Consider the following 21,742-nt stretch of genomic DNA (forward strand, 5'->3'; position numbering starts at 1 on the left):
TTGGTGGCCCTGCATTGGTGGGGGGTTGGAGCTTCGTGATCCTTGAGGTCCCTTCCAACCCAGGCCATTCTATGGCTCCATGATTTTGAGGCCTTATCAGGAAAACTTGCAATACTGAGATTCATTTGGTGTATTATAGGATTTTCAGTCAAATGGGAAATAGATGTGATAACGGCCTTCATTTTGTGAATTGATCTGATCTTTGATTTAAATGACCAATTCTAATTCTGTTCAGAGCTATTTTTGTGCGTAGTACAGAACTATTTGATAGCAAAATATCAAATTTTGGTAGGGTGTAGAAGGGGCATGGCAGGCTGATGTGACTTGATCCCAGATAAAAGCTTTTCAAAGCAAAATAAGTAATGAGTGACATAAGGTGAGTACTTCTGCATATTCTAGTTTGCATCCCTTGCTGACAAAGTACAAGAAAAACTTGTGTCTATAACTATGTTCTCAAAATTAGTGATCATTATGGTTTTCTTTCTGATTTTCACTGGCAGGTTGGTAAAAATGAGCTGCTTCCAGCTCCAATATCTCATTTTGTTGTAGAATTAATACATTTTCTCCATTCAGTGAAAGTGGGATTTGGAAGTAGGAAGACTAATGCACATTTTTGCAAGGGGAACTTGAAGTTCTTGTTATTGCAATGAGGTGAAGAATTGCTTTTTGTTCCAGTATAAACCATAAAATGTAGTCATCATCTTTGATCTTCAATGTTGCTTTTTCTAATTCAATTAGAATCATTTATATGTAAATTGCAGTGATATTGTGTTCACATTAAAAACAGCACAAAACAAAACACTTTTTATGTTAATATTTTGTTTATTTAAGTAAAAATATACAGCAGAAATGAAAACATCAAGTGTGTTTCTCTCCACTTTCTTGTGTTTTTCACATTGCCTTTTCTTCCCTCGATTGGGCACTGCATTAAAAGTCGTTCTGGAAAAGACCATTAACAAATAGACATCATTGCTGGTTCTCATTTAGTCTTTCGAGGCACAAATGTGCAGCTGTGCTTTCTGTGTGGTGAATGAATTGATCAGAAAGGTTACAGGAGCTGACATCCGTTGTGCCTTAAAGAACTCACTGGTTGGGAGATGAATCCCATTGCCCAAACCGTTCCAATTTGTTTCAAAACAAATGATTTTTTGAACTCTTCTGGAAGATCTCATTGCTCATCATTCATAAACATCTTTATTTGACCTTCTCAAGCCCTCTCTCTTGTTTGAGCAATTGAGCCATCCTGCCACTCTGCAAAGGATGAGAGGTGTGGATGAGCCGTGTGTCTTGCAGCAGACTGCAGGGCTGCAGAAAGGTTCTGTGTACCTGGAGGTTAGGCTGCAAAGCAGTGAAGGCTGTACATAAGCTTGCATTTTTACCCTTTATGTGACTGAAATCTTCAGCACGCCAGAAAAGCTTAATACCTTTATTTTTCCATTGCTTAGGAGCCCAAAAGGCTTGAACTCAAGTTTTATGCCTGCTCTTGAGGACCCCCGTCTCATTACATCTGAAGTCACAGGTCAGCAATCAGACCTCAACTCTGAGGAGAGAGCAATACAGTTACTGTTGGGCAGGTGAGTGATTTCTGAGTGTCACTGCAAATATTGTCCTCGTCACAGAATCACAGAATGGGTTGGAAGGGAGCTCAAGGATCACGAAGCTCCAACCCCCCACCAATGCAGGGCCACCAACCTCCCCATCTCACAGCAGCCCAGGCTGCCCAGGGCCCCATCCAACCTGGCCTCCAACACCTCCAGGGATGGACGGGGCATCACAGCCTCTCTGGGCAGCTGTTCCAGCACCTCACCACTCTCTCTCTAAACAACTTCCCCCTGACATCCAACCTCCAGCTGCCCTCCCTCAACTCCAAACCATTTCCCCTTGTCCTGCTGCCATCTCCCCTTTCCAAGAGTTGAAAGGGTAAATAATATTTGCCCACTTCATACTGAAAAATGCTTTTTGATCTTTCATGTTTTCCACATTTCTTGAGTTGTGCATAATGAGAGTTAGTGCAGACAGGAGGTGCTTCATACATCTGCTTGCACAACTAATATATGGACAGCCTGCATGGTTCCAAGTCATTTGGCCTAAAATTATTATCAGAAAGTTGGACCCCAATATTTCAAAAGATGAAATTATTTAATCACAGAATGGCCTGGGTTGCAGAGGAGCTCAATGCTCATCCAGCTCCAAGCCCTGCTGTGTGCAGGTCGCCAACCAGCAGCCCAGGCTGCCCAGAGCCACATCCAGCCTGGCCTTGAATGCCTGCAGGGATGGGGCATCCAATAATGGTTGTAATACTGTTAACTGTTGTGTCCTAAAATATTGAGATATACATAAAACAAATACGTTGTTTCTGTGAAGAGCTTGCAGTCTGTAAAGTGAAAAGAGAACCTGTTCAGTTAGTTCTAATTGTTCTCCAGATATTAAGTTGATCTTTGTCTCATTTTATGAAGAGTAGCAAGAATGTAACTGGTGCTTGCATTGTCTCTGTTCCAATCAGGAGTGTGCAGTGCAAGGACTGTCAGGTGGGCACCTGCTGTGTGAGCTGCATGCAGAGACAATGTAGCACAAAATCAGTGTAGAATAGGAAGTGTTGTCAGAATTCCTATGAAACTGACTGCAGAAATGGCATCACAACACAAAGTCGTGTTTCTTTCTCTTGTGTCCACAGTGCTGATTTGTCTCCTGTGCATTTCTGGGATCGACCAGGTTCCCTTCTGGATTCTCTTTCTATTGGGAGTGAGGTGTATGACAGTGAACTCAATGATCCCCACTATGACCAGAGTCTGCTTGAAAGTCTTTTTTACACCACACCTGTAAGTGGAGAGCAGAAGGAAAGTGCTTCAAGTGAAAGAAAAAAGCTATAGATTTCAGAATGGTTAAAGGCTTAATGAATATTAAGTATCCTATAGAAACTTGTGAGAACTGTGCTTGAAATTAATAATAGGAAAGGAATATTAATAAGACTACAAATTCAAGCATCAGATTGGAAACCTTGAGTCTGTGAAGATTCCATTTCTGTACACGGATTGAATTACTTCACATTAAGCAATCCACAAGCTAAGGTTTTTCTTAGTTTATCATGACCTCTATAAATCTTGATGGTGACAGCAAACTTCTTACTTGATGTGCATTACCTCTGTTTCAGAAGTCAGATTCCAGTTTAAGTGATTTCCTCAGTGATGAAGATGTGAAGCCTTCCAAAAAAGGAACCAAAACAAAAACTGTGAAGAAAGCTGATGCTGCGAATGCACAGAAGGATTCCACTGCCTCAGATCAGGATCAGAAGGTGACAGAAATTAAACCCAGGTAAATAATTACATCAGCAACTCATTCAGTAGCATCTTCCTTACTGTAAGCAGCTCTTAGTGCTCTGTTGTGTGCTCTGTCACACAATTTACTGAGTATGTATCCACTTTACAGGGATGGAGCTGACATCAGCAGGGCCTGCTTCACTGCTCAGTGTTCTCTGCTATATCTGTAGGATGTAAATTTCTTCAGTTCTGACCTGCTCTAAACTACATTTTATTTTGGTTTTGTGTTTGTGTTTTCCCCATATCAGAACCAATGAAGGCCCAGAATATCCAGTTATTTTTTTCTAATTCTTTGACTTTCCAGTAGTTCAGGTGAGGAACTGAGAAGATTTGAAGTGATGTCTTTTTAATGCTGGGTGTATTACTCAGATTGCATATTATCACACATTTTCTTTAAACAAGGAAATAAACATTCTATTTTACAAAGCCAGCAGTGTAAGGTTCTTTTTTTGCTAATTCACAGGCACACATGTAAGGGATTCTCAATTCTAGCAGATAACCAAGAAATTACAGTAAGCAAGAGTGAATTAGAAGTTTCTCAGTTGTGTGTCCCTCAAAAATCTGGTCATCAGGATTCAGTACCAGCAGTATGAAGGCTGGATATTTTTTTCCTAATTCACCACTATTTCATTATTTATGATTTTTTTTCTTCCAAATACTTGTATTTTTTTACCTAGAAGTAAAGTTTGTACTTCCAGAGGTACCAGCACAAAACCATGGACAAATCAAGTCTGAGAAACAAGGTGCAAGTGAGATTTTAGATCAGTCTTCTGTTCCTCTGCAGCAGTGACAGAACCAGGCAGTTTCTTCTGCCCTGTCTGGGTGTCACATGAAATAAACCTGTTCCTTTTGAAGGGTTCAACTGTGTAAGCATTTGTCAAAGCTCCAGCAGCATGGAACATGCTCATTTGTGGTGTTTGGTTTAAGTAGTACCCTAGATACCGTGTGTGGTATGATTCCTGTTCCAGAGACCACCAAATTAATTGTGAAATGTATGTTAAAAATGTGCATTTTCATGGACTGTGAGTCATGTAATGTCCCACCAAGCTGCAGTTTTTACCTTCACACAGTTGTGTTAAGAGTGTTTGATTCTCAGTTTTATCTCTGCAGCTCCTCTTCTACCAGACAGTTTGCTCCTCCAGATGTTGACACAGAAGAAGCTCATGTCACAGCCTTGAGTGTTGACAGGTTGGCTTTGCTGGGGAGAATACACCTGGCCAGAGTCATCATTGAGAGCCTGAGAATCTCTCTTGAGAGCATCCAGACTACACCAAGAAAGAAAGGTTTAATGGGGAAGCCTCCCAGGCCTGCTTCAGTTAATAAGTGGTAAGGTGAATTGTTTCTCACTGAAGTGTTACCATAGAATCATAGAATTGCTGAGGTTGGAAATGACCTTAAAGGTCATTGAGTCCAACCTCAACGCAGCCATCCCACCCTAACTGACAGCTCTCTACTCTCTACATCCCTGAGCACCACATCCAAAGGGTTTTTAAACACATCCAGGGATGGTGACTCAAACACCTCCCAGGGGAGCCCATTCCAGTGCTTAACAACCCTTTCTGTGAAGAAGTGTTTCCTGATATCCAACCTAAACCTCCCCTGGCACATCTTGAGGCCATCTCCCTTCATCCTGTCACCAGTGAGAAGAGACCAACCCTGCTCTGCTGCAATCATCTTTCAGGTGTTGCAAGAGAGCAATAAGGTCTCCTCTCAGCCTTCTTCAGACTAAACAGCCCCATTTCCTTTAGTTAATCCTTGTAGGGTATATTCTTGAAGCCCTTCACAAACCTTATTAGCCCTCATTAAAGGCTTGTTATCTGTGCCTTGGAAGTAGATTTTGCTGAGCTCTGTTGTACAGCCAGGCTTACCCAAGCTTTTCAGGCTTTTGAGGTCTTCCTGTTTCTCTGGTCATCCTGGCAAATTGCATACTATAGATTTAGAGGTGTGAATAATCTGTCCTGGTTTGGTCTCACTTCAGGCTGGATTTTTTCCAGCATTTTGGGGCAGTGTGCTTTGTGCACGGCTGAACTCTGAAAGCAAAAGGTGTTTTATTAGAGCAGAACTTGAACCTTCTGAGCAACCTGATCTAGCAGGGCATATCCTTGTGCAGTACAGGGGGCTTGGACTAGAAGACCTTTCAAGGTTCCCTCCAGCTCTAAGGATTCTGTGATTTACTCTTTTAAAACAGAGCAACTTGATAAATTGTGGATTTGAAGCTCGTCTGCTTTGTTTGGTTTTGCTGTGTGCATTAGCATCCACTTTGGTGGACTGTGATCATGAATTCATTGTGTGCTTTGTTTGCTCACAGTACCTTCTTTGTGGAGTACAGCTTTCCTGTGGGAGCCTCCAAGAATGAGAAAGGCCAAGTCTCCTTAAGGACAGAATTAACTCGAATAGCTTCAAGTAAAATCACAGACGGAGGTAAGATCATTATTTGTCCCCTCTTCTGTTTGGTGTTGTCAACTGCTTCATCTCTTAGCAAATGTTTTCTCACCTATTTGTTTGCTGCCTGAAAAATGCTTCAATTTTATATTCCAATTAGTGGCACCTCTAGAGAGTTGGTGCACTGTGGGCAATGGAACTCTCCTCTCTGGGAAGAGGAAACCGTAAAACATAAAATCAGTATTCTTTCTGCAATATTCAAGATGAAGAAATGCTTCTAGAAATATCAGGCACTTCTATCTCAAATGAATAGCTGCCTTTTCCAGATGCTGAAACGTGCAAGAGCTCAGAGAGTCTCCTGGGTCCGAGAGATCCTGGCAAGTTCTATGCTCAAATCAGCAGACCTTCATCTCTTTACTGAGAATTGCCACTCTTGGTGTCTCTGAGATCAATTTAGGTTATGTTTTTTGCCCTCAATGAGCAAGGAGTGGTGCATGGGTGAGATCTTCTATCCCTTGTCTTCCCAGAAACTGGAATTCCAGGGTCGTGTTCAGTTGACTTTCCCATTCATTGGCTTTGGCTCTTTCTGGGTCATATTCATTGTGTTCTCTTGGGAATTCTCCATCTGTGTAGAGACAGAGCATCTGAACCTTGGCTCTTTGTAACACAAGGATAACACAGCTCCCCACGCTTTGCCTTGTGTCCTTAGACTGCAGTTCTCTGGAACTTAGAAAAATTGATGAGGTTGGAAATAATTTGAAGAAACCACGCAGTCAATCCACTGTGCAGTTGTCTTCCCTGAGAGCTGCTTATCTCATTTATTAAAGATTCCCAATAAGAGGGGTTCCTTAGCCTCCCTGGGCAGGCTATGAAAGTGCTGACCTTCCTGTCAGTAAATTTTCCTTATGGCCCACCTGAATTTTTGTCATCACAAGGCTCCTTATTTTATCTATGGTGAGCAAGGGCAGCTTGCTACCTCAGCTCTGCTACTGTACTTGTTCTTTTCCAAACTGAACACCATGCAGTCTTTTCTTGCAGATGCTTTTCTCCTGAACCCGTTCTTGCAGCTCAGCTTTTGACCCTCTCCAAGACAAGACAACATTGACATATCTGTAGCCTTTACATGCTATTATAGTATTAATTTTGTCATGCTGCACTCCTGCTGTTTTCTGGCCTTCGAAGATGAACAGCAGTTTACTTTTGGCTTGATGTTAACAAGTAAAGCAAAATTAGATGTTCATGTGTATATCAGAGGTGTGATTATCTCCACATGAAAGTCTATTAATATTCGATTAGTTCTGAATTTTTGTTGCTCCTGTGAGAGAAAAACCAAGTTAATTATTCACACTCTTGCAGCATGAATTAATAGGTAGAAATGTTGAGAGATTCTAGCAGCCCTTCCCTTTCAGCTGCCAGCCTTGCTTAATCTGCTCGTTCTGGCAGATGTGCAGAGATGTTCCCTGTGCATTTGTCCACCTTCCTCAACAGCCACTCCTTCCTCTCCTGAATTTCCTGTGTCCCTATTTGCCCTGCACTCTGCAGAGACTGAAGATTTCTGTTTCTGAAGAAGTCTGAAAGGTAGCTCAGCTCCAGCTAAGAGCTCACAAGTCTCTGTCTTCCTTGCAGTGGTGAAATTCCAGCAGCGATTTGTGTTCCCTGTCCGTTTTGGTGGAACCATGATAGAGCACTGGTGGAGCTCTGACCTTGCTTTTAAAATCTACATGCGAAAAAGCACACAAAGAAAGGTATTAGTAGTTGTTTATGCTTTGTGTATTGAAAAGCAAAGAAAGCCTTGGCAATTCGATTCCTTTCAAATGCTTACACACTCAGTAGTGTCTTCTCCAAGTCTTCTGCAATACTTCCTTCCCATTCCTGCCCTCTTAGCTTCAGAGACAAAACAAACTATTGTGGCTTGACTGAGCCACTTCTTAACAACCACTGCCAGACATTATGAAAGGAATCAACACTAGGTGTGGATTCTGTAAGATGAAGTGGTTGCTGTTCAATCTTGTCACCCAGCTAAATCATTTTCTGAGCTCAAGACTGGCAAGCAAAATGAAACAAAGTGTCCTTCCCTCGTCTTTAAAACTGAGCTCTTGCTGTTTAAGCATGCTGAATCAATTGCAAGCATTTGTCTCCAGTGAGAGCAGAGCTTGTTTAGATACATAGAGTGAGGAAGTGTGGATGCAGGTGATATCATGACCAGGGTGAGGGGAATAATGGCACAACTTGTGCATTTAGAGGGAAAAAATCTTTACTTGGAGCGAGTGGATGGAAGGAGCTGTATCTGCATAATCATCTACAAGCACTGAAAGGCAGCTAGAGATATTTACTCGGCCTGTGTTTTGTTTTAAACAACGCCCTTCTGTTCAAAAAGGAGCTTTTCTTTTAATGGATTCATAAATTGTGTCTTCAAGAATGGAAATCTCTCCCAGTCATGGGGATTTGGGATGTTAATTTTTGTGTTTATCCAAGTGACACCTGAAACAGGAAGCAAGGGAAGCTTTCCTACAAATCTCTGCTAGTGCAGCTGATGGTGTATGAGTGGGCAGGGTGAGTGGCTGACCATCATTTCCCAGCTCTTTCAGGAGGCTTTTTCTTGACAGCATGCCTGCAGCTATTTAACCTTCACAGAAATCTTACAAAATATGTTCTTGTTTACCCTCAGCCAGTGGCCATTGGCTCAGCAGTGCTTCAGCTGTGCAAGGTCATTCAGTCAGAGCTCCTCACTTTCAGCTGTGAAATACCTGTAGAAAAAGAGGGAGATCAGATACAAGTTGGACCCCTGAAGGTATGTTTTTTTATTACATGGGCTTTGTGCTAAACCACCTGTTGTTACTTATTTTGGCTGGATATTCTTTTTTTGTATATTTTCTCCTTTAATTTGTCAAGTCTCAGGTATGAAGGTACAAGAAAACAAAGCATGAAACTTTTTTTTTTTTTTTTTTTTTTAATTTTTATTTTCCCTCAAGCTGCCACAGAAATATTTAGAACCTTCTTTAAGGATTTCACTGTGTGAGTCTCCTCTGCCTGCAGAATAAAACAGATGTCAGTAAGCTGTCAGTAACCTACACCAAGGCTCTCCAAGGGCTTGGAGAGAGAAACTGCTTTGCTTTTTGTGTGGAACATTCAGGGCTGGGAGCCTTGGTGTATGAGAGCAGGAAGGCAGCAGATCTGAGCTGGGCAAAAAAAAACCGGATGAGGTTTAACAAAAGCAAGTGTAGAGTCTTGCATCTGGGGAGGAATAATTGCATGCACCAGTACAGGTTGGGGATGAGCTGCTGGAGGGGAGCTCTGTGGAAAGGGACCTGGGTGTCCTGGTGGATGACAGGTTGCCATGAGCCAGCAGTGTGCCCTTGTGGCCAAGAGGGCCAATGGCATCCTGGGGTGCATTGCAAAGAGCGTGGCCAGCAGGTCGAGGGAGGTGATCCTGCCCCTCTGCTCTGCCCTGGTGAGGCCTCATCTGGAGCCCTGCGTCCAGTTCTGGGTTCCCCAGTACAAAACAGACAGGGAGCTCTTGGGAAGAGTCCAGCGGAGGGCCACCAAGATGGTGAGGGGCCTGGAGCATCTCTGCTATGGGGAAAGGCTGAGTGAGCTGGGTCTGTTCAGCATGGAGAAAAGAAGGCTGAGAGGGAAGCTGATCCAGGTCTGTCAGTATCTGAGGTGTGGGGGGCAGAATGGCGAGGCCGGACTCTTTTCAGTGGTGAGTGGAGACAGGACAAGGGGAAACGGCTGGGAACTGCAGCATAGGAAGTTCTGCACCAATGTGTGCAAGAACTTCTTTACAGTGAGGTGACGGAGCACTGGAACAGGCTGCCCAGGGAGGTGGTGGAGTCTCCTGCTCTGGAGATGTTCCAGACCTGCCTGGATGCCGACCTGTGCGACCTGCTGTAGGGAACTGCTTTGGCAGGGGGTTGGACTCGATGAGCTCTGGAGGTCCCTTCCAACCCCTACAATTCTGTGATTCTGTGATCTGCGTTCCTTGGTTTCACACATGATGTGATCTCAGATCTCTCCTGACAGATCTGATGTTTCTTCCATCGATAGCAGATTGTGTCTTCAGGAGTTGCCTTCTTGAGCCAGAGATTCTATCAGCATGTTTGGCTTCTGATTGAGGAGTAACAGTTCTGCACAGCACAATTGAGAGGTTTGCCAGTTCTGAAGATAAAGAGCTCCCTAAGTTAAGAAGTGAAAGGTGAAGAGAATATTTAGACATTTTACATTCAGAACTGAATTATTCCCAAAGGATGTGAGTGTGCATTGGTTCTGACACTTCAGGACTTGCCTGATGTTCTCTGTCATATGGACCTATGAAACTTAGTGGCCCTCTTGTAGAATCACAGAATAGCTTGGGATGGAAGAGATCTTAAAGATCATCTAGTTCCAATTCCCCTAACATTGACAGAGACCCCATAGAAGTTGAGCTGTTAGTAGAGAAGCCACAGAAGAGAGCAAAACAGCACACTAAGGTTAGGTATAGGGGAAGAAAAGTGGAAGGAGACACTGTAGGAAACCAGTGAAACAGAATTCAGTGCACTGACTTACAGAAGGGAACACTGACCTTTATTTTTAAGAAAACTGATTCTGGTCACTCTATCTCTTGGATTTTACTCAGTGTAATACCTACCTGTCAGCAGGATACGTGTCCAGCTACTCTGGCCAGACGTGGGGGATAAGGGCTGTCAGCTGCTGAATCCACATCACATTTCTTGGGTTATTGCTGACAGATGCTTTCAGCTCCTCATCACGTGCATTTTGCACCACTTAGCAGTAGGTACTATTTGGGATCTTGTGCCTCAGTACCTTCTCTCATTCCTCCTAATTCTTAGGCAAAATTCTTGAGTGATTATTTTGCTTTCCTCAGCTGGGCATTTTATGGCTCAAGTCCTTTCTTCGTCATACTGCCCTGTGTTCTGAATTCAATTTATTCTTACTCTTCTTGCTGTCTTATCCATGACAGTCCTTATAATCCACGTTCTGGTGTTTCTTTTGTCATTTCACACACGGTTTCATCCATACCTGTCTGACTGTTTGAAATCTTGACAACACAAAGAGGTAACTCAGATGTAGGACAGAGTGTTTATAAATTAATAATAATTACAATAATAAAGAAATAAAAACAGGAAAAGTGAAGACAAATGCAGCACAATTGAAAAGAAGAAATAGAAGCCCACAGTAGGACAAGGATTAAGGGACAGCTAAAGCCAACAGGGAATGTAAAGATGTAAGATAACATTGAGAAAGAAACACTTTTCCTTTGGCATAGCTCTCCTCAAGCAGTAGTTGTACAAGGTGAAGACAGTGACAGATGAGATACTTGCTCAAAGAGCTTTTCACCTTGGCTAAGCATACATGGGTTACTACTTGGTGCAGTTCATTTTGCAGTCACAGCTCGTGCCTAAAGGTAAGCACCCTGGGTGATAATCCAACACAGTTTTAAACAAAACAGGCAATGCATTGTTCCCAAGTTCACCTTGCTGTCTGTTGTCTTGATATGGGACACATCTTCCCATCTGCTCTTTGCTTTGTTCAATGCAGTTATCAGTAGAGCTTGCAGCTGACAGCAAGGACTTCACCTGCACCACTGCCAGGTGCTCGGTGGCTGTGCAGCAGCAAATCCCACCTCATGCCATAAGAAGTCCTCGGATGGAACTTTGGGAGCCCAACAGGGACCGTGTGAATGCAGAAAGCTGCTTGAAATTAAGCAACAACATGGACTCAGACAAGACAGGAGCAGCCTGCACAAATGTGCAGCCACCGTGGTCTGTTGCAACCCCTGTGGCCCGTAATCTGGTGACACGATTGCCTGCAGCTGAAGATTATGGGTTATTACTGCATGTGCTGCTGATGGTGCCAGATGGGAAGGATTTTATTGCTGAAAACAGCGGACTCCACACTTCTTGTAATGTGTATTTGAACTGCAAGCTGCTCAACATGGAGGAGGCAACAAGATCTGCAGTCGTATGGGGTACAACGCAGCCTACCTTTAATTTTTCTCAGGCAAGTCCCCTCTTTTCTGTGTCAAACTGGTTGAAATGTGCACAGTGACAAACCTTTTGAAGGTTAGTTGTCCTTACCCACCTAGGGACTTCTCTGCCTGGCCCTGCCCATTGCACTTAAACTACTTCCAGTATTGTTTGGCTGTATGGCACAGTATGAGATGCAGTTTCTCATTCCCCTTTGGTTTTTTTCCTCTCTCTCTCTCTTTTTTTTTCCAAAGAAAGTTGAGGTTTATGACTGGAAGTTGACTGAAGAACACAGTTTTGTGCCATAACATAGGGTCACTAGAATGCTCAGTGCTTAGCAAATAGCTTTCAGTGTGTTCTGTGTCCTGATCCCATATGAAACTCTGCAGGTGATGCCTTTTTCCCTGACTTCCAAACACTTGGAGCGACTGAAGAACAACGTCATGGTTATTGAGGCATGGAACAAGGTGGGAAACCCTGGTAGTGACAGACTGCTGGGATTGGTGAAACTGCCTCTGCATCAGTTTTACATCTCATTCAAGTAAGTATCTTTGCTCCACATTTTCTTGGGTTGGGAGAAGTTGTAGTTGGTATTCAAAGATGGCATCTGATGAGTTGTGGGAGAGTCCTTAATAATAATCAACAGCAATGGGCATTTTTGTCCTGCTCAAGCTTCATCTGGCACTTCACTGAGTGATATTGGAGTAAGTCACAGTGTCCTGGTACAGAGATACAAGTAGACAGAGAGATAAACACCATGCTGCATTGTGCTTGGATCCAGGAAATCCAGGAACCATCCTGTGCTACTATGGAAGAGTAAAACTGAGAGAGTTTGAAGTGGTTCCATTGGTGATTTTCCAAGGTTGTGCCTGACTGAGTTTCGGTCTTAATTTTACTCTGCATAGCTCCCATTGCTAGGGATGTTGTCAGTTTGCACAGCACAAGGTAATGCTTGTGGTATCAAAAGCCCATCTACTTCAAATGGTAATTGTCATTTTATCTAATAGTTCCCTGCAGAGCTCTTTGTTCCTTTTGGTTTGCTGTTTTGGCTTCTTGATCAGTCAAATACTTGCTTAAAATAATTCAAATTAATAAAAATATTGGACAGAAAAAAACTCTTTCTCATGAAAAGGATTGGTTTCTTTTGTTATGGTCAAACTAATGATAGGAGGAAATCAGCTGGTGCTGGAACTGACTTGCTGCTACGTTGTCACTTATTAGTGTACTGTTTGCTGGTGGCTGGTTTGTTTCTTTTCATTAAGCTACTGGTTTGCTTGTGTATATCTTCACTGCACTATTAAAGACTTTGCTTTTTTGGGGGGAGAGTCACTTTCCCTTCCTGTATTCCTGCCCAAGTCCATCAGTAAGGACAAACAACTGCTTCATAAAAAACGGTACGTAGTTACAGTGATGTTAACAGGAGCCTTGTTCCCATTCATCACCTTGCTCACAGATCTCCAGGCTGGTTTATCACCACGGGCACTTCATTTTTTTTAGAGCTGTACTTTCTTGCTGCTGAAAATAGCCTTTTTCCAGTCAGCAGAACTCAGAGCTGGGCTTTATAAAGGCTGACGTGATTGAGCCAAATTTTGGAGAAATGGGGAGACAAATGGGTTTCTAACTGCACTGAATGTTCCATTTAAAATGAAATGCATGTGATGCAGCTCCTATTCATAGAATTGTATCATAGAATGATAGCATGGCCTGGGTTGCAAAGCAGCACAGCGCTTATCCAGCTCCAAGCCCTGCTGTGTGCAGGTCGCCAACCAGCAGCCCAGGCTGCCCAGAGCCACATCCAGCCTGGCCTTGAATGCCTGCAGGGATGGATGGGGCATCCACAGCCTCCTTGGGCAACCTGTGCCACTGCCTCACCACCCTCTGGCTCAAAAACTTCCTTCTCATATCCAACCTAAACCTCCCCTGTCTCACTTTAAAGCCATTCCCCCTATATTCCCATGTATTCATGTGGCTCATTCTCATGATAGGGCTTTGTTTTTTCCTTTTCATCTACTCTAGAGACCCAAGGGTTTCCCACCTGCTGCTTCAGGCTCAGTATCCAGTGGTTGCTGTGGACAGCTACATGCCTGTGATAGACGTCTTCACTGGCAGTAAATGTGGAAGCCTGAGGGTCATTCTGGCCATGGGCTCAGCTGATCAGATCGTGGCACTGCAAAGGCTGAAGAATGAAGAAGGAATGGAGCCTCCCATCACCCAGCGCCCTGCTCACTTCCTGGACCCCCCTCCTACAAAGCTGACAATGGTATTGTTCACTAAATTCCCATTCTTGCTGTTAGGGACAGATGGAAAGAATTTTACCTCTGTGTTTATTAACAGACCTGGTGATCCCTTAATCTCTTTGTAGGCAGTTTTGTTATAGATGATGGTGTTCTGTACAAAATGATGGTGTTGTACTCCTTTGTCTGCTTTCTCTCAGCAGTCTTGACATTATTCCCTTTCTTACTTTCCTATACATCCACTGCTTCTATTTATGTGACAAGTGTAGTAAAGGAAATATTACAGGAAATGTTAATTTTCACAGTACCCCAGTGGTTCTGAGCCCCTCATTTTGGGCTCATTAGAAGCTCTTCTTGCCAGTCTTCTTGCATGCTGTTTCCTATACAGACTGCCTTTCCATGTGCATTTTCTTCTGCTTTATTAGCAGTTGGAGAGAGAAGGGGAAGAACTGATGGAGCATGTCTTTGAGATTCATGTGGAGAGTGTGAAAGGACTCACTCCCCTGCAGTCCACAGTGTGGGGAGAGGCTGACTGCTACGTTCAGTACTATTTCCCAGTGCAAGAGGCTGGCTCTGGTGCATTGCCAGGAGCAGAACTGCACACGGATGGTAGGTTTGTTTTGTGATATCTGCTTGTTTAGAGCACTGCCATAAGTTAAGTATTTCCTCAGAGCTCAGCATACGAAAAGGACCTCCAGTCCTTGGGCCAGGTCAGTAGCTTAAAAGCCTGCCTCAGCTGAGGTAGATGGCAAAGTGTGCAGCAAAAAAAGATTCCTCTTTCTGAGTGTATTCACGCAGTGCATTTCTGTTGAAGAGCACTGAAGAGTTCACAGACTGACCTTGCAAACATACAGGAACAAATTTGCAGGAAATATCCCTGCAGGCATTCAAGGCCAGGTTGGATGTGGCTCTGGGGAGCCTGGGCTGCTGGTTGGCCTCCCTGCACACAGCAGGGCTTGGAGCTGGATGAGCATTGTGCTCCTTTGCAACCCAGGCCATGCTGTCATTCTGTGATTCTATGAAACACTAAGATTCCAGGGTTAACTTCACCAAAGGCTTTCTGTGCCTTTTGAGAAACCACCTGTTTTAAATCATTAGCAGAAGGAAGGAGTATTTTGAACCATTTCAAATGTAGAAAAGGACTTAGTCTTGACTTCATGTACTTTCAATCACTGATACCTGTTTCCTGTGAGGAAATGACAGTGATGTCGTCCCATAGCAAGTGCTGTGGACTATTTCAGCTTCCAGACACATGTAGTTTTCAGCCTGTGGCTCGTGGGATTGTGTGAATTGCTTGTAAAGGATTTGTGAAGTGAAATTCAGAAGCGCAAGCCTTGCCCAGGAGGTTTTAACTTACTGTCTGCTGGTTCTGCCTCTTGAAGGGCTGCAGAGAGCACAAGGCTGAAGCCTGCTAATACAGGCAACCGAAGCACAGGAGTGTTTCTATAGCAAATGGTGTGGTCTGCACAGAGGCTTTCTGAGCTTCCACCAGCCAAAGTTTGGGAGTTCCCATAGTGCCAGATGAACCCAGCAGCTTTGCTCTCACTTTGGCCTGGCATTTTAGCACAGGTGTGGCACTGCACGCGTATGGCTGTATTGCTTCCAACCCAGCACTGCTTTCCTGTCCCTCCACGAGTCTTCCAGTGCTTCTGATTCCAGGTTAACTTGTTCAAAATCAGTTCAGATGTTTAAAGTTCAGTGTGTCAATGTTTTCTACCTCTTGGAATTAATTGGCTTGGATTTGAATTCAGCAGTGACTGTTCAACCAACTTCTGTTTGACTTGTAGGCATCGAGTTGAAGCCTTTTCGGACAGCAACCACTTTATGTGTTCCTGATCCTGTCTTTAATGATGAGCATCATCATTCTCTGTTGGTTCCAGCTGATGTCCCAGTTCAGAGGCTTCTGGTCAGTGCATTTATGGCACCAGGAGCAATTGGAGAAGGAATCCAGTTTGAAGTCTGGTGCAGGTACAGATTAACATCATATTCTTATGAGATGTCAGAACAACACAGAGGCACATCTGATATTGAAGAATCTCTGGCTATGGAATAGTTATTAGGTAGGGAGTGAAAAATGAGTGAACTTATCAGCATTAGGTGATGCAGACATGCATTTAATGTTGGTTAAGACATTTGGACCTTTTCCTCCCAAAAATATTGATTACATTCTTATCTTACATCTTTTCTTACAACTTTATTAGCAAGCACACGTGAGGAAGGGTTAACACAGGACAAGCTACTTGGCTTTCTTACATGTTGTTACCAACATAGTGATCTAAAAGCTGTTTAAATGCTCAGCACATCTAAGTTTTAATAGCAAGCATGATTTTGTTGTTTTGGTCTGTAGTCAATGTCTTCAAGAGACTATACTGTAAAATGCTTTGTGGTATAGATTAAGATGAGATTCTCATTTAAGCAAAGCTCAAATCAATTTTTTTTGGCAGCTAATTACTAGTGATGGAAAGTAGAGAACATGAAGACAGGCAGCTTTAGAAAAGCACAATTGTAAGAACTGTCCTCTGTTCTTTCTGTAGTAAACAAGCTCAGCTATTAAAAATTCACAAGTTCCTATGAGAATTGTTATGTGCTGGGTGTGTTCACATTAAAATTGGTAATGAACAGAGCAGCTAAAATTACCAGTGACCAGTTTGTCACCTAGCATAGCATAAATCTGTTTTTCTCCCAGCTGGACAACTTGTCCAGAAGGATGCCATGAGGGACAGTATCCAAGGCCTTGCAGAACCCAGAAAGATTACATCCACTGCCATTCCTTCACTCTCCAAGCAGGTGACCTTATCTTAGAAGATCCTATCACTCAGGCAGGACTTTCCCTTGGTGAACCCACGTTGGCTATGCTTGATAATAATAGCAGAAGCCAACAGATGTGATTCTGCAAGGTGTCAGAAAGGTTGGAGAAAACCACTGAGAGTATCCAGTCCAAATGTCAAACCATTCCCAAGTGCCACAGCTCCACAGTTTTTGAACAGACACCTCCAGGTCTGCTGACTCACCACCTCCCAGGGCAGCCCATGATGGTGCCTGACCACTTTCAGAGAAGAGATTTTTCCTCCTATCCAACCTGCTGGGGTTACACGTTCAGGGTCTATCCCTGATGCAAAAAGTGTAAAAGAAAATGCAGCTCTATGCCACTACCACATCACTCGGTCACTGCTACAGCAGATGCCTTTCTCTGGTCTGTTTGTTGTTCATTAGATATGATGTTAGAACTGGCTCTAAGTGAAACAGAGCAGCACAATTAGAAACTCTCTAGAGTCATTTTATACACTCAGAAACTGGTGCAACTGATCTGTTCTGCAAGTAGAATCATGGGATGATAGAATGGCCTGGGTTGCAAAGGAGCACAGCGCTCATCCAGCTCCAAGCCCTGCTGTGTGCAGGTCGCCAACCAGCAGCCCAGGCTGCCCAGAGCCACATCCAGCCTGGCCTTGAATGCCTGCAGGGATGGATGGGGCATCCACAGCCTCCTTGGGCAACCTGTGCCACTGCCTCACCACCCTCTGGCCCCAAAACTTCCTCCTCGCATCCAACCCAAACCTCCCCTGTCTCACTTTCAAGCCATTCCCCTTGTCCTGTCACCATCCACCTTCGTAAACAGTTGTTAAGTAGCATTCTTATTTATTAACAGAAATTGAGAATGGGGAGTATTTGGTGCCAGATCCTTCTCTTGTTTTCCTTTGGGATGTCAATTTTTAATACTTTTTGATAGCTGCCTTGCTATGATTACTGCAAATGTACATAGGTAGTGTTACCTATGTGCTCAGTCTACCCTGAGCACTTAGCTGAGTTTTCCCCCTAGCTATCAGGAGACTGACAGCTGTGGTCTGAAGACATGCAAATTAAAATTGGCTTGCATGCATTTTGAGAACAAAAATGATGATTGTTTTGTCATCATCCAAATGATATTCAAATCATATCCATGATATGACTGGCAATGCTTCTTTGTGTCTTCCCAGGTATTATTACCCAAATGTCAGAGACCAGATGGTTGCCAAAGGGACCTTGCCTTTGTCACGGCTGTGTGCCATGATAACGATGCAGCATCGTGAAGAAATAGGAATACAGACTTTTAATCTTCCATTGCTGCCCAGGACTGATTCCTCAGAAGAATTTCATCTGCGGTCTTCAGGTAAAGAAGTCTTGTGGTTTTTCACTTTGTGTATAAAGGTGGAAGTCTGTGCATTCACTGCTAAGGTAAATTAAAAGTAAGTCTTTGTGTTGCCAACTGATACGGGGAGTGTTTTTCCTCCCAGCTGTCCCTGTCACCACACCTAGTGAAGAATCAACGAGAAACATGAGCAACCTCAAACTCTAAGAAGTTTTAAATAGCCCTCCCTGTATTGGGAACTGCTCAGTTGTCCAATAAATTAAGGACTGTAGTCAGGCTTCTCATGTAAGGTGATGGGTGGGAGGTCTGAAGAAGGGCTGTGTATGATGTGTGATATCACAGAATGGTTGGAGTTGGAAGGGACCCTTAGAGGCCACCTGGTCCCACTCCCCGCAGTGAACAGGGGCACCACAGCTCCATCAGTGCTCACAGCCCATCCCCTGACCTTGGCTGTCTCCAGATCCATCACCTCCCTGGGTAACCTGTGCCCAGTGCTTCACTGCCCTTCTCATCAACAACTTTTTTAATTATCCAATCTAAATCTCCACTCTTTTAGTTCGAAACCATTTCCCCTTGATAGAAGCAGAAACATCTCTTTGTTCTGTGATTGCTCTTTCAAATAATACAAACATCAGCTCTGGGAACTTCACTAAGGAAATCTGTACAACTTCTCATCACAGAGGCTTAGCATTAAGTGTAGATACAAAAGTCAGCTTCTTGGAAAAAGTGCCCATAAGAAGGCTGGGGAAGAGGTTCAGTATGCTTCAGTTATTTCAGAATAGATTGTCCACATGCAGCAGAAAATGTCATGGAAGCTTTTGTCACTGCAGTGCTATAAAAAAGATGTGTTGAAATACTGCAGTGGATTATTTAAAACCTCTTACAATAAATGCACGCATGAGGGCATGCTTAACTCAAAGCTGTGTCATCAATCTGACCCTGAGAAGGGCCATTAAGAACACCTGACCAGATTGCCAGGCGGTCAGGTTGCAGGATGCACTCCTTAACATTTCCTTCTGTGCCTCCTGCATCAGGCCAGAGTTTCTATCTGAAGCAGAGCACCTGGCACAGTCAGTCTGAACAAGCTTTAATTCCCTGCCAAGCATCTCTTGTTTTTCCTATGTTTTTTTTTCCTATTTTATTTCATTAATAGAATAAGTCTTGTATTAAGATTTGAAGCTAAGTGTTGGTTGTATTGGATGCAGCTATTTAAAAAGCTGACCATTTCTTTGCTTTCTTTCTCTCATTTAATGCAGGCTTGCTTGATGTGAGTGTGAGATACCAACGTTCTGTGAAAACGACAGCAGGAAGAACTGCTCAAACTGTTTCTCTTTCTGTACAAATACACAGGGCAGCTGGTTTGCAAGCAGCAGCCAGGTAAAGCTTCGTTCTGAAAGGAAGATCTGTCTCTTAAAACCACTTTACCTAGAGGCAGCAGGCTGAAATATCAAATCAGAAACAAACAGTAACTGGCCAACTTCCCATCGGCAGCAACCGAGATTCACACTGGGCTCTGATCCAAAGTGAAAATACTTTTGTGAAGAAGACCTGTGGTTATTTTTTTGTCCCTGAAACTGCAGTACGATGTTACAGTATTCATTCTACAGAAAGCTCAAGACAGTAAGAGCAGGGAATGAAGTAGTTTAGACTTGTGATGCACTAGCAGAGACATCATACATGTTCTTACAGCTAGCAAAGCTGTAGCCATAGCTGTTGACTCCTTAGTCTTCTTTCCAGTATTATCTCCTCCCACGTTTTCCTACACTGAAGGCTGGTACCCATGTGGGCAGTGGATCTTAGTGCTACCATGCTACTTGAAAGCTAACTGAGATTTGTTTTCTTGAATTTCCATGAAGAAACATGGGTAAATTAAAATGACACATCCCTTTCCAACGGAATGCTGTCGCTTTAATGCATGGTATAACCTGAATGTAACTCTTGAGAACTGCATATGGGAGGAGATAGATGAGTGCTGTTGTTTTAGCATACTGCCTGCTGAGCTGTTCTCATGCTCATTCAAGTAGACTCCATACAATGAATATCACTCCCATGCAGTGCTTGGAAAAGTTCAGGAAGTCAAATGACCTCAGATTTTTCATTCTTGAAGTGTATGACCTGAATGCTACCTGTGTCTGCTGTACTCATTAAGAACTCTATCTGCTAATTTCATCACCTTTTCCTTGGCAAGTCTAGTGGGTAAAAATAATTTGGCTTGACCACTTGCTTCCTTCTGCAGTATGTTCTCTGAGAAGTTATCTTGCAGCTTTTTCCTATGGTATGGGATCTTTTTGAAGGAGCTCAGTACTTTCTTAATAGCTTTCGTCTCAGATCCTGGCGATAAGAGCACAGCAGCCAGGTGCTGGGCCTTGTGATAGTTACTGTCACCATTTCATGTCTTCCCACTGCGTTCAGATGTGAAAGTGATGAAAATAATCTTCAGCCAGAGCCCACATCAGTTTTAACTTAAAACATTCACTGTTTTGTCCCATCTTTTTGCCACACAGATAGGAAATGTCTCTTCTAGTCGCTCTGGTTGCTGTTATTTCTCGTGCTTTGTATTCATTTCCTTAATTGTTTTCTTTTGCATACCAAATGAAGAGCTGTGGCAGAAAAGAACCCTTCGGTGCGGTACTATGCAGGTGTTGGAGTTAATGCTTACGTTTCTGTGCACCTCTCCTTCCTACCTGAGACAGAGAGGCACAGCACACGAGCTGTGGCTCGCAGCTTCTGCCCAGAGTTTGAGCACCACGTGGAGATCCCTTGTAACCTCATTGTTCAGAAAAGCAGCGGAGAAGCCTCTTGTCTGGGGGAGCTCCTGCAGTCTGCCAACATCACTTTCTCTGTCTACCATCAGAACGTCAAGTCAGGTAAAGAGAACGAGTGATTATAATGCCCAAATGCATTTGCATAATGATCTGGTCCCCTTAATTTTCGTTGTAGAAGACAAACTATTCTGTGCAGTTGTTCATAGATGTAATCACTTAAACTGTCATCAGAGATGGCTTTGAGAGGCGCTTTTCGCCTCAGGCGAAGTGTTGGGATTTCCAAGACTCCAGGTTGTCAAGATAACCTTTTAATTTTAAAGGTAATTAATTAACAGTAATACTGCTTGACTCTTCCTTGACCTCAGAAGACTTGAAAGGTGGGCCTGAGTGAATCCAATGGGGTTCAACACAGCAAAGTGCAAGGTTTTGTACTCGGGCTGGAGGGATCCCAGGCATTTATACAGAGTGTTGGAGCTTGGTGATCCTTGAGGTCCCTTCCAACCCCAAGCCATTCTGTGATTCTTGGAGCACCCTGCCCTTGTATTTGTATGCCTCATTGCCTTTGCTTTATGAATGAGGTAACGGAGGTTCAGAAAAATGATACATTAAAATTCCCAAATGATTCTATGGCAGATGCACAAAATTCTTTTACAGCATGATATTGAGAATGGTTTTATAAACACAATTTAGCTGGAGATGACATTGTTTTTCACTCCCGCAGAAGCGACCCTGCACACAGCAGGGGGTTGGAACTAGATGGTCCTTGTGTCCTTTTCAATCCAGGCCATTCTATCATTCTATGATTCTATGAAAGTCAGGAGTGGCATATTGTTAGAGTAACTGAGTAGTAATGAACCAGCTGCCTGTAATGATTAATCACAGAATGACAGAATGGCCTGGGTTGTAAAGGAGCACAGCGCTCATCCAGCTCCAAGCCCTGCTGTGTGCAGGT

The 21,742-nt window shown here is 43.4% G+C and overlaps 1 protein-coding gene across 1 annotated transcript; it reads left to right on the forward strand.

The window, feature by feature from the left end:
- Positions 1–362: 362 nt before the first annotated feature.
- LOC122193625 (C2 domain-containing protein 3-like) lies at positions 363–20,892 on the forward strand (the record flags this gene model as incomplete). The annotated part of the gene is made up of 16 exons (XM_042894487.1): positions 363–376; positions 1,446–1,574; positions 2,675–2,819; positions 3,152–3,312; positions 4,428–4,643; positions 5,626–5,738; positions 7,326–7,444; positions 8,368–8,490; positions 11,238–11,699; positions 12,055–12,206; positions 13,682–13,925; positions 14,325–14,508; positions 15,687–15,867; positions 17,874–18,046; positions 19,282–19,402; positions 20,624–20,892. Coding segments are annotated over exons 1-16 (2,806 nt in total), but the record flags the coding sequence as incomplete, so codon positions are not given.
- Positions 20,893–21,742: the final 850 nt, after the last annotated feature.

The sequence above is a fragment of the Lagopus leucura genome, unplaced genomic scaffold (genome assembly GCF_019238085.1).
Source record: "Lagopus leucura isolate 7727_CA_CO unplaced genomic scaffold, USGS_WTPT01 210-8_obj-0_obj, whole genome shotgun sequence".
NCBI classification, from domain to species: Eukaryota; Metazoa; Chordata; class Aves; order Galliformes; family Phasianidae; genus Lagopus; species Lagopus leucura.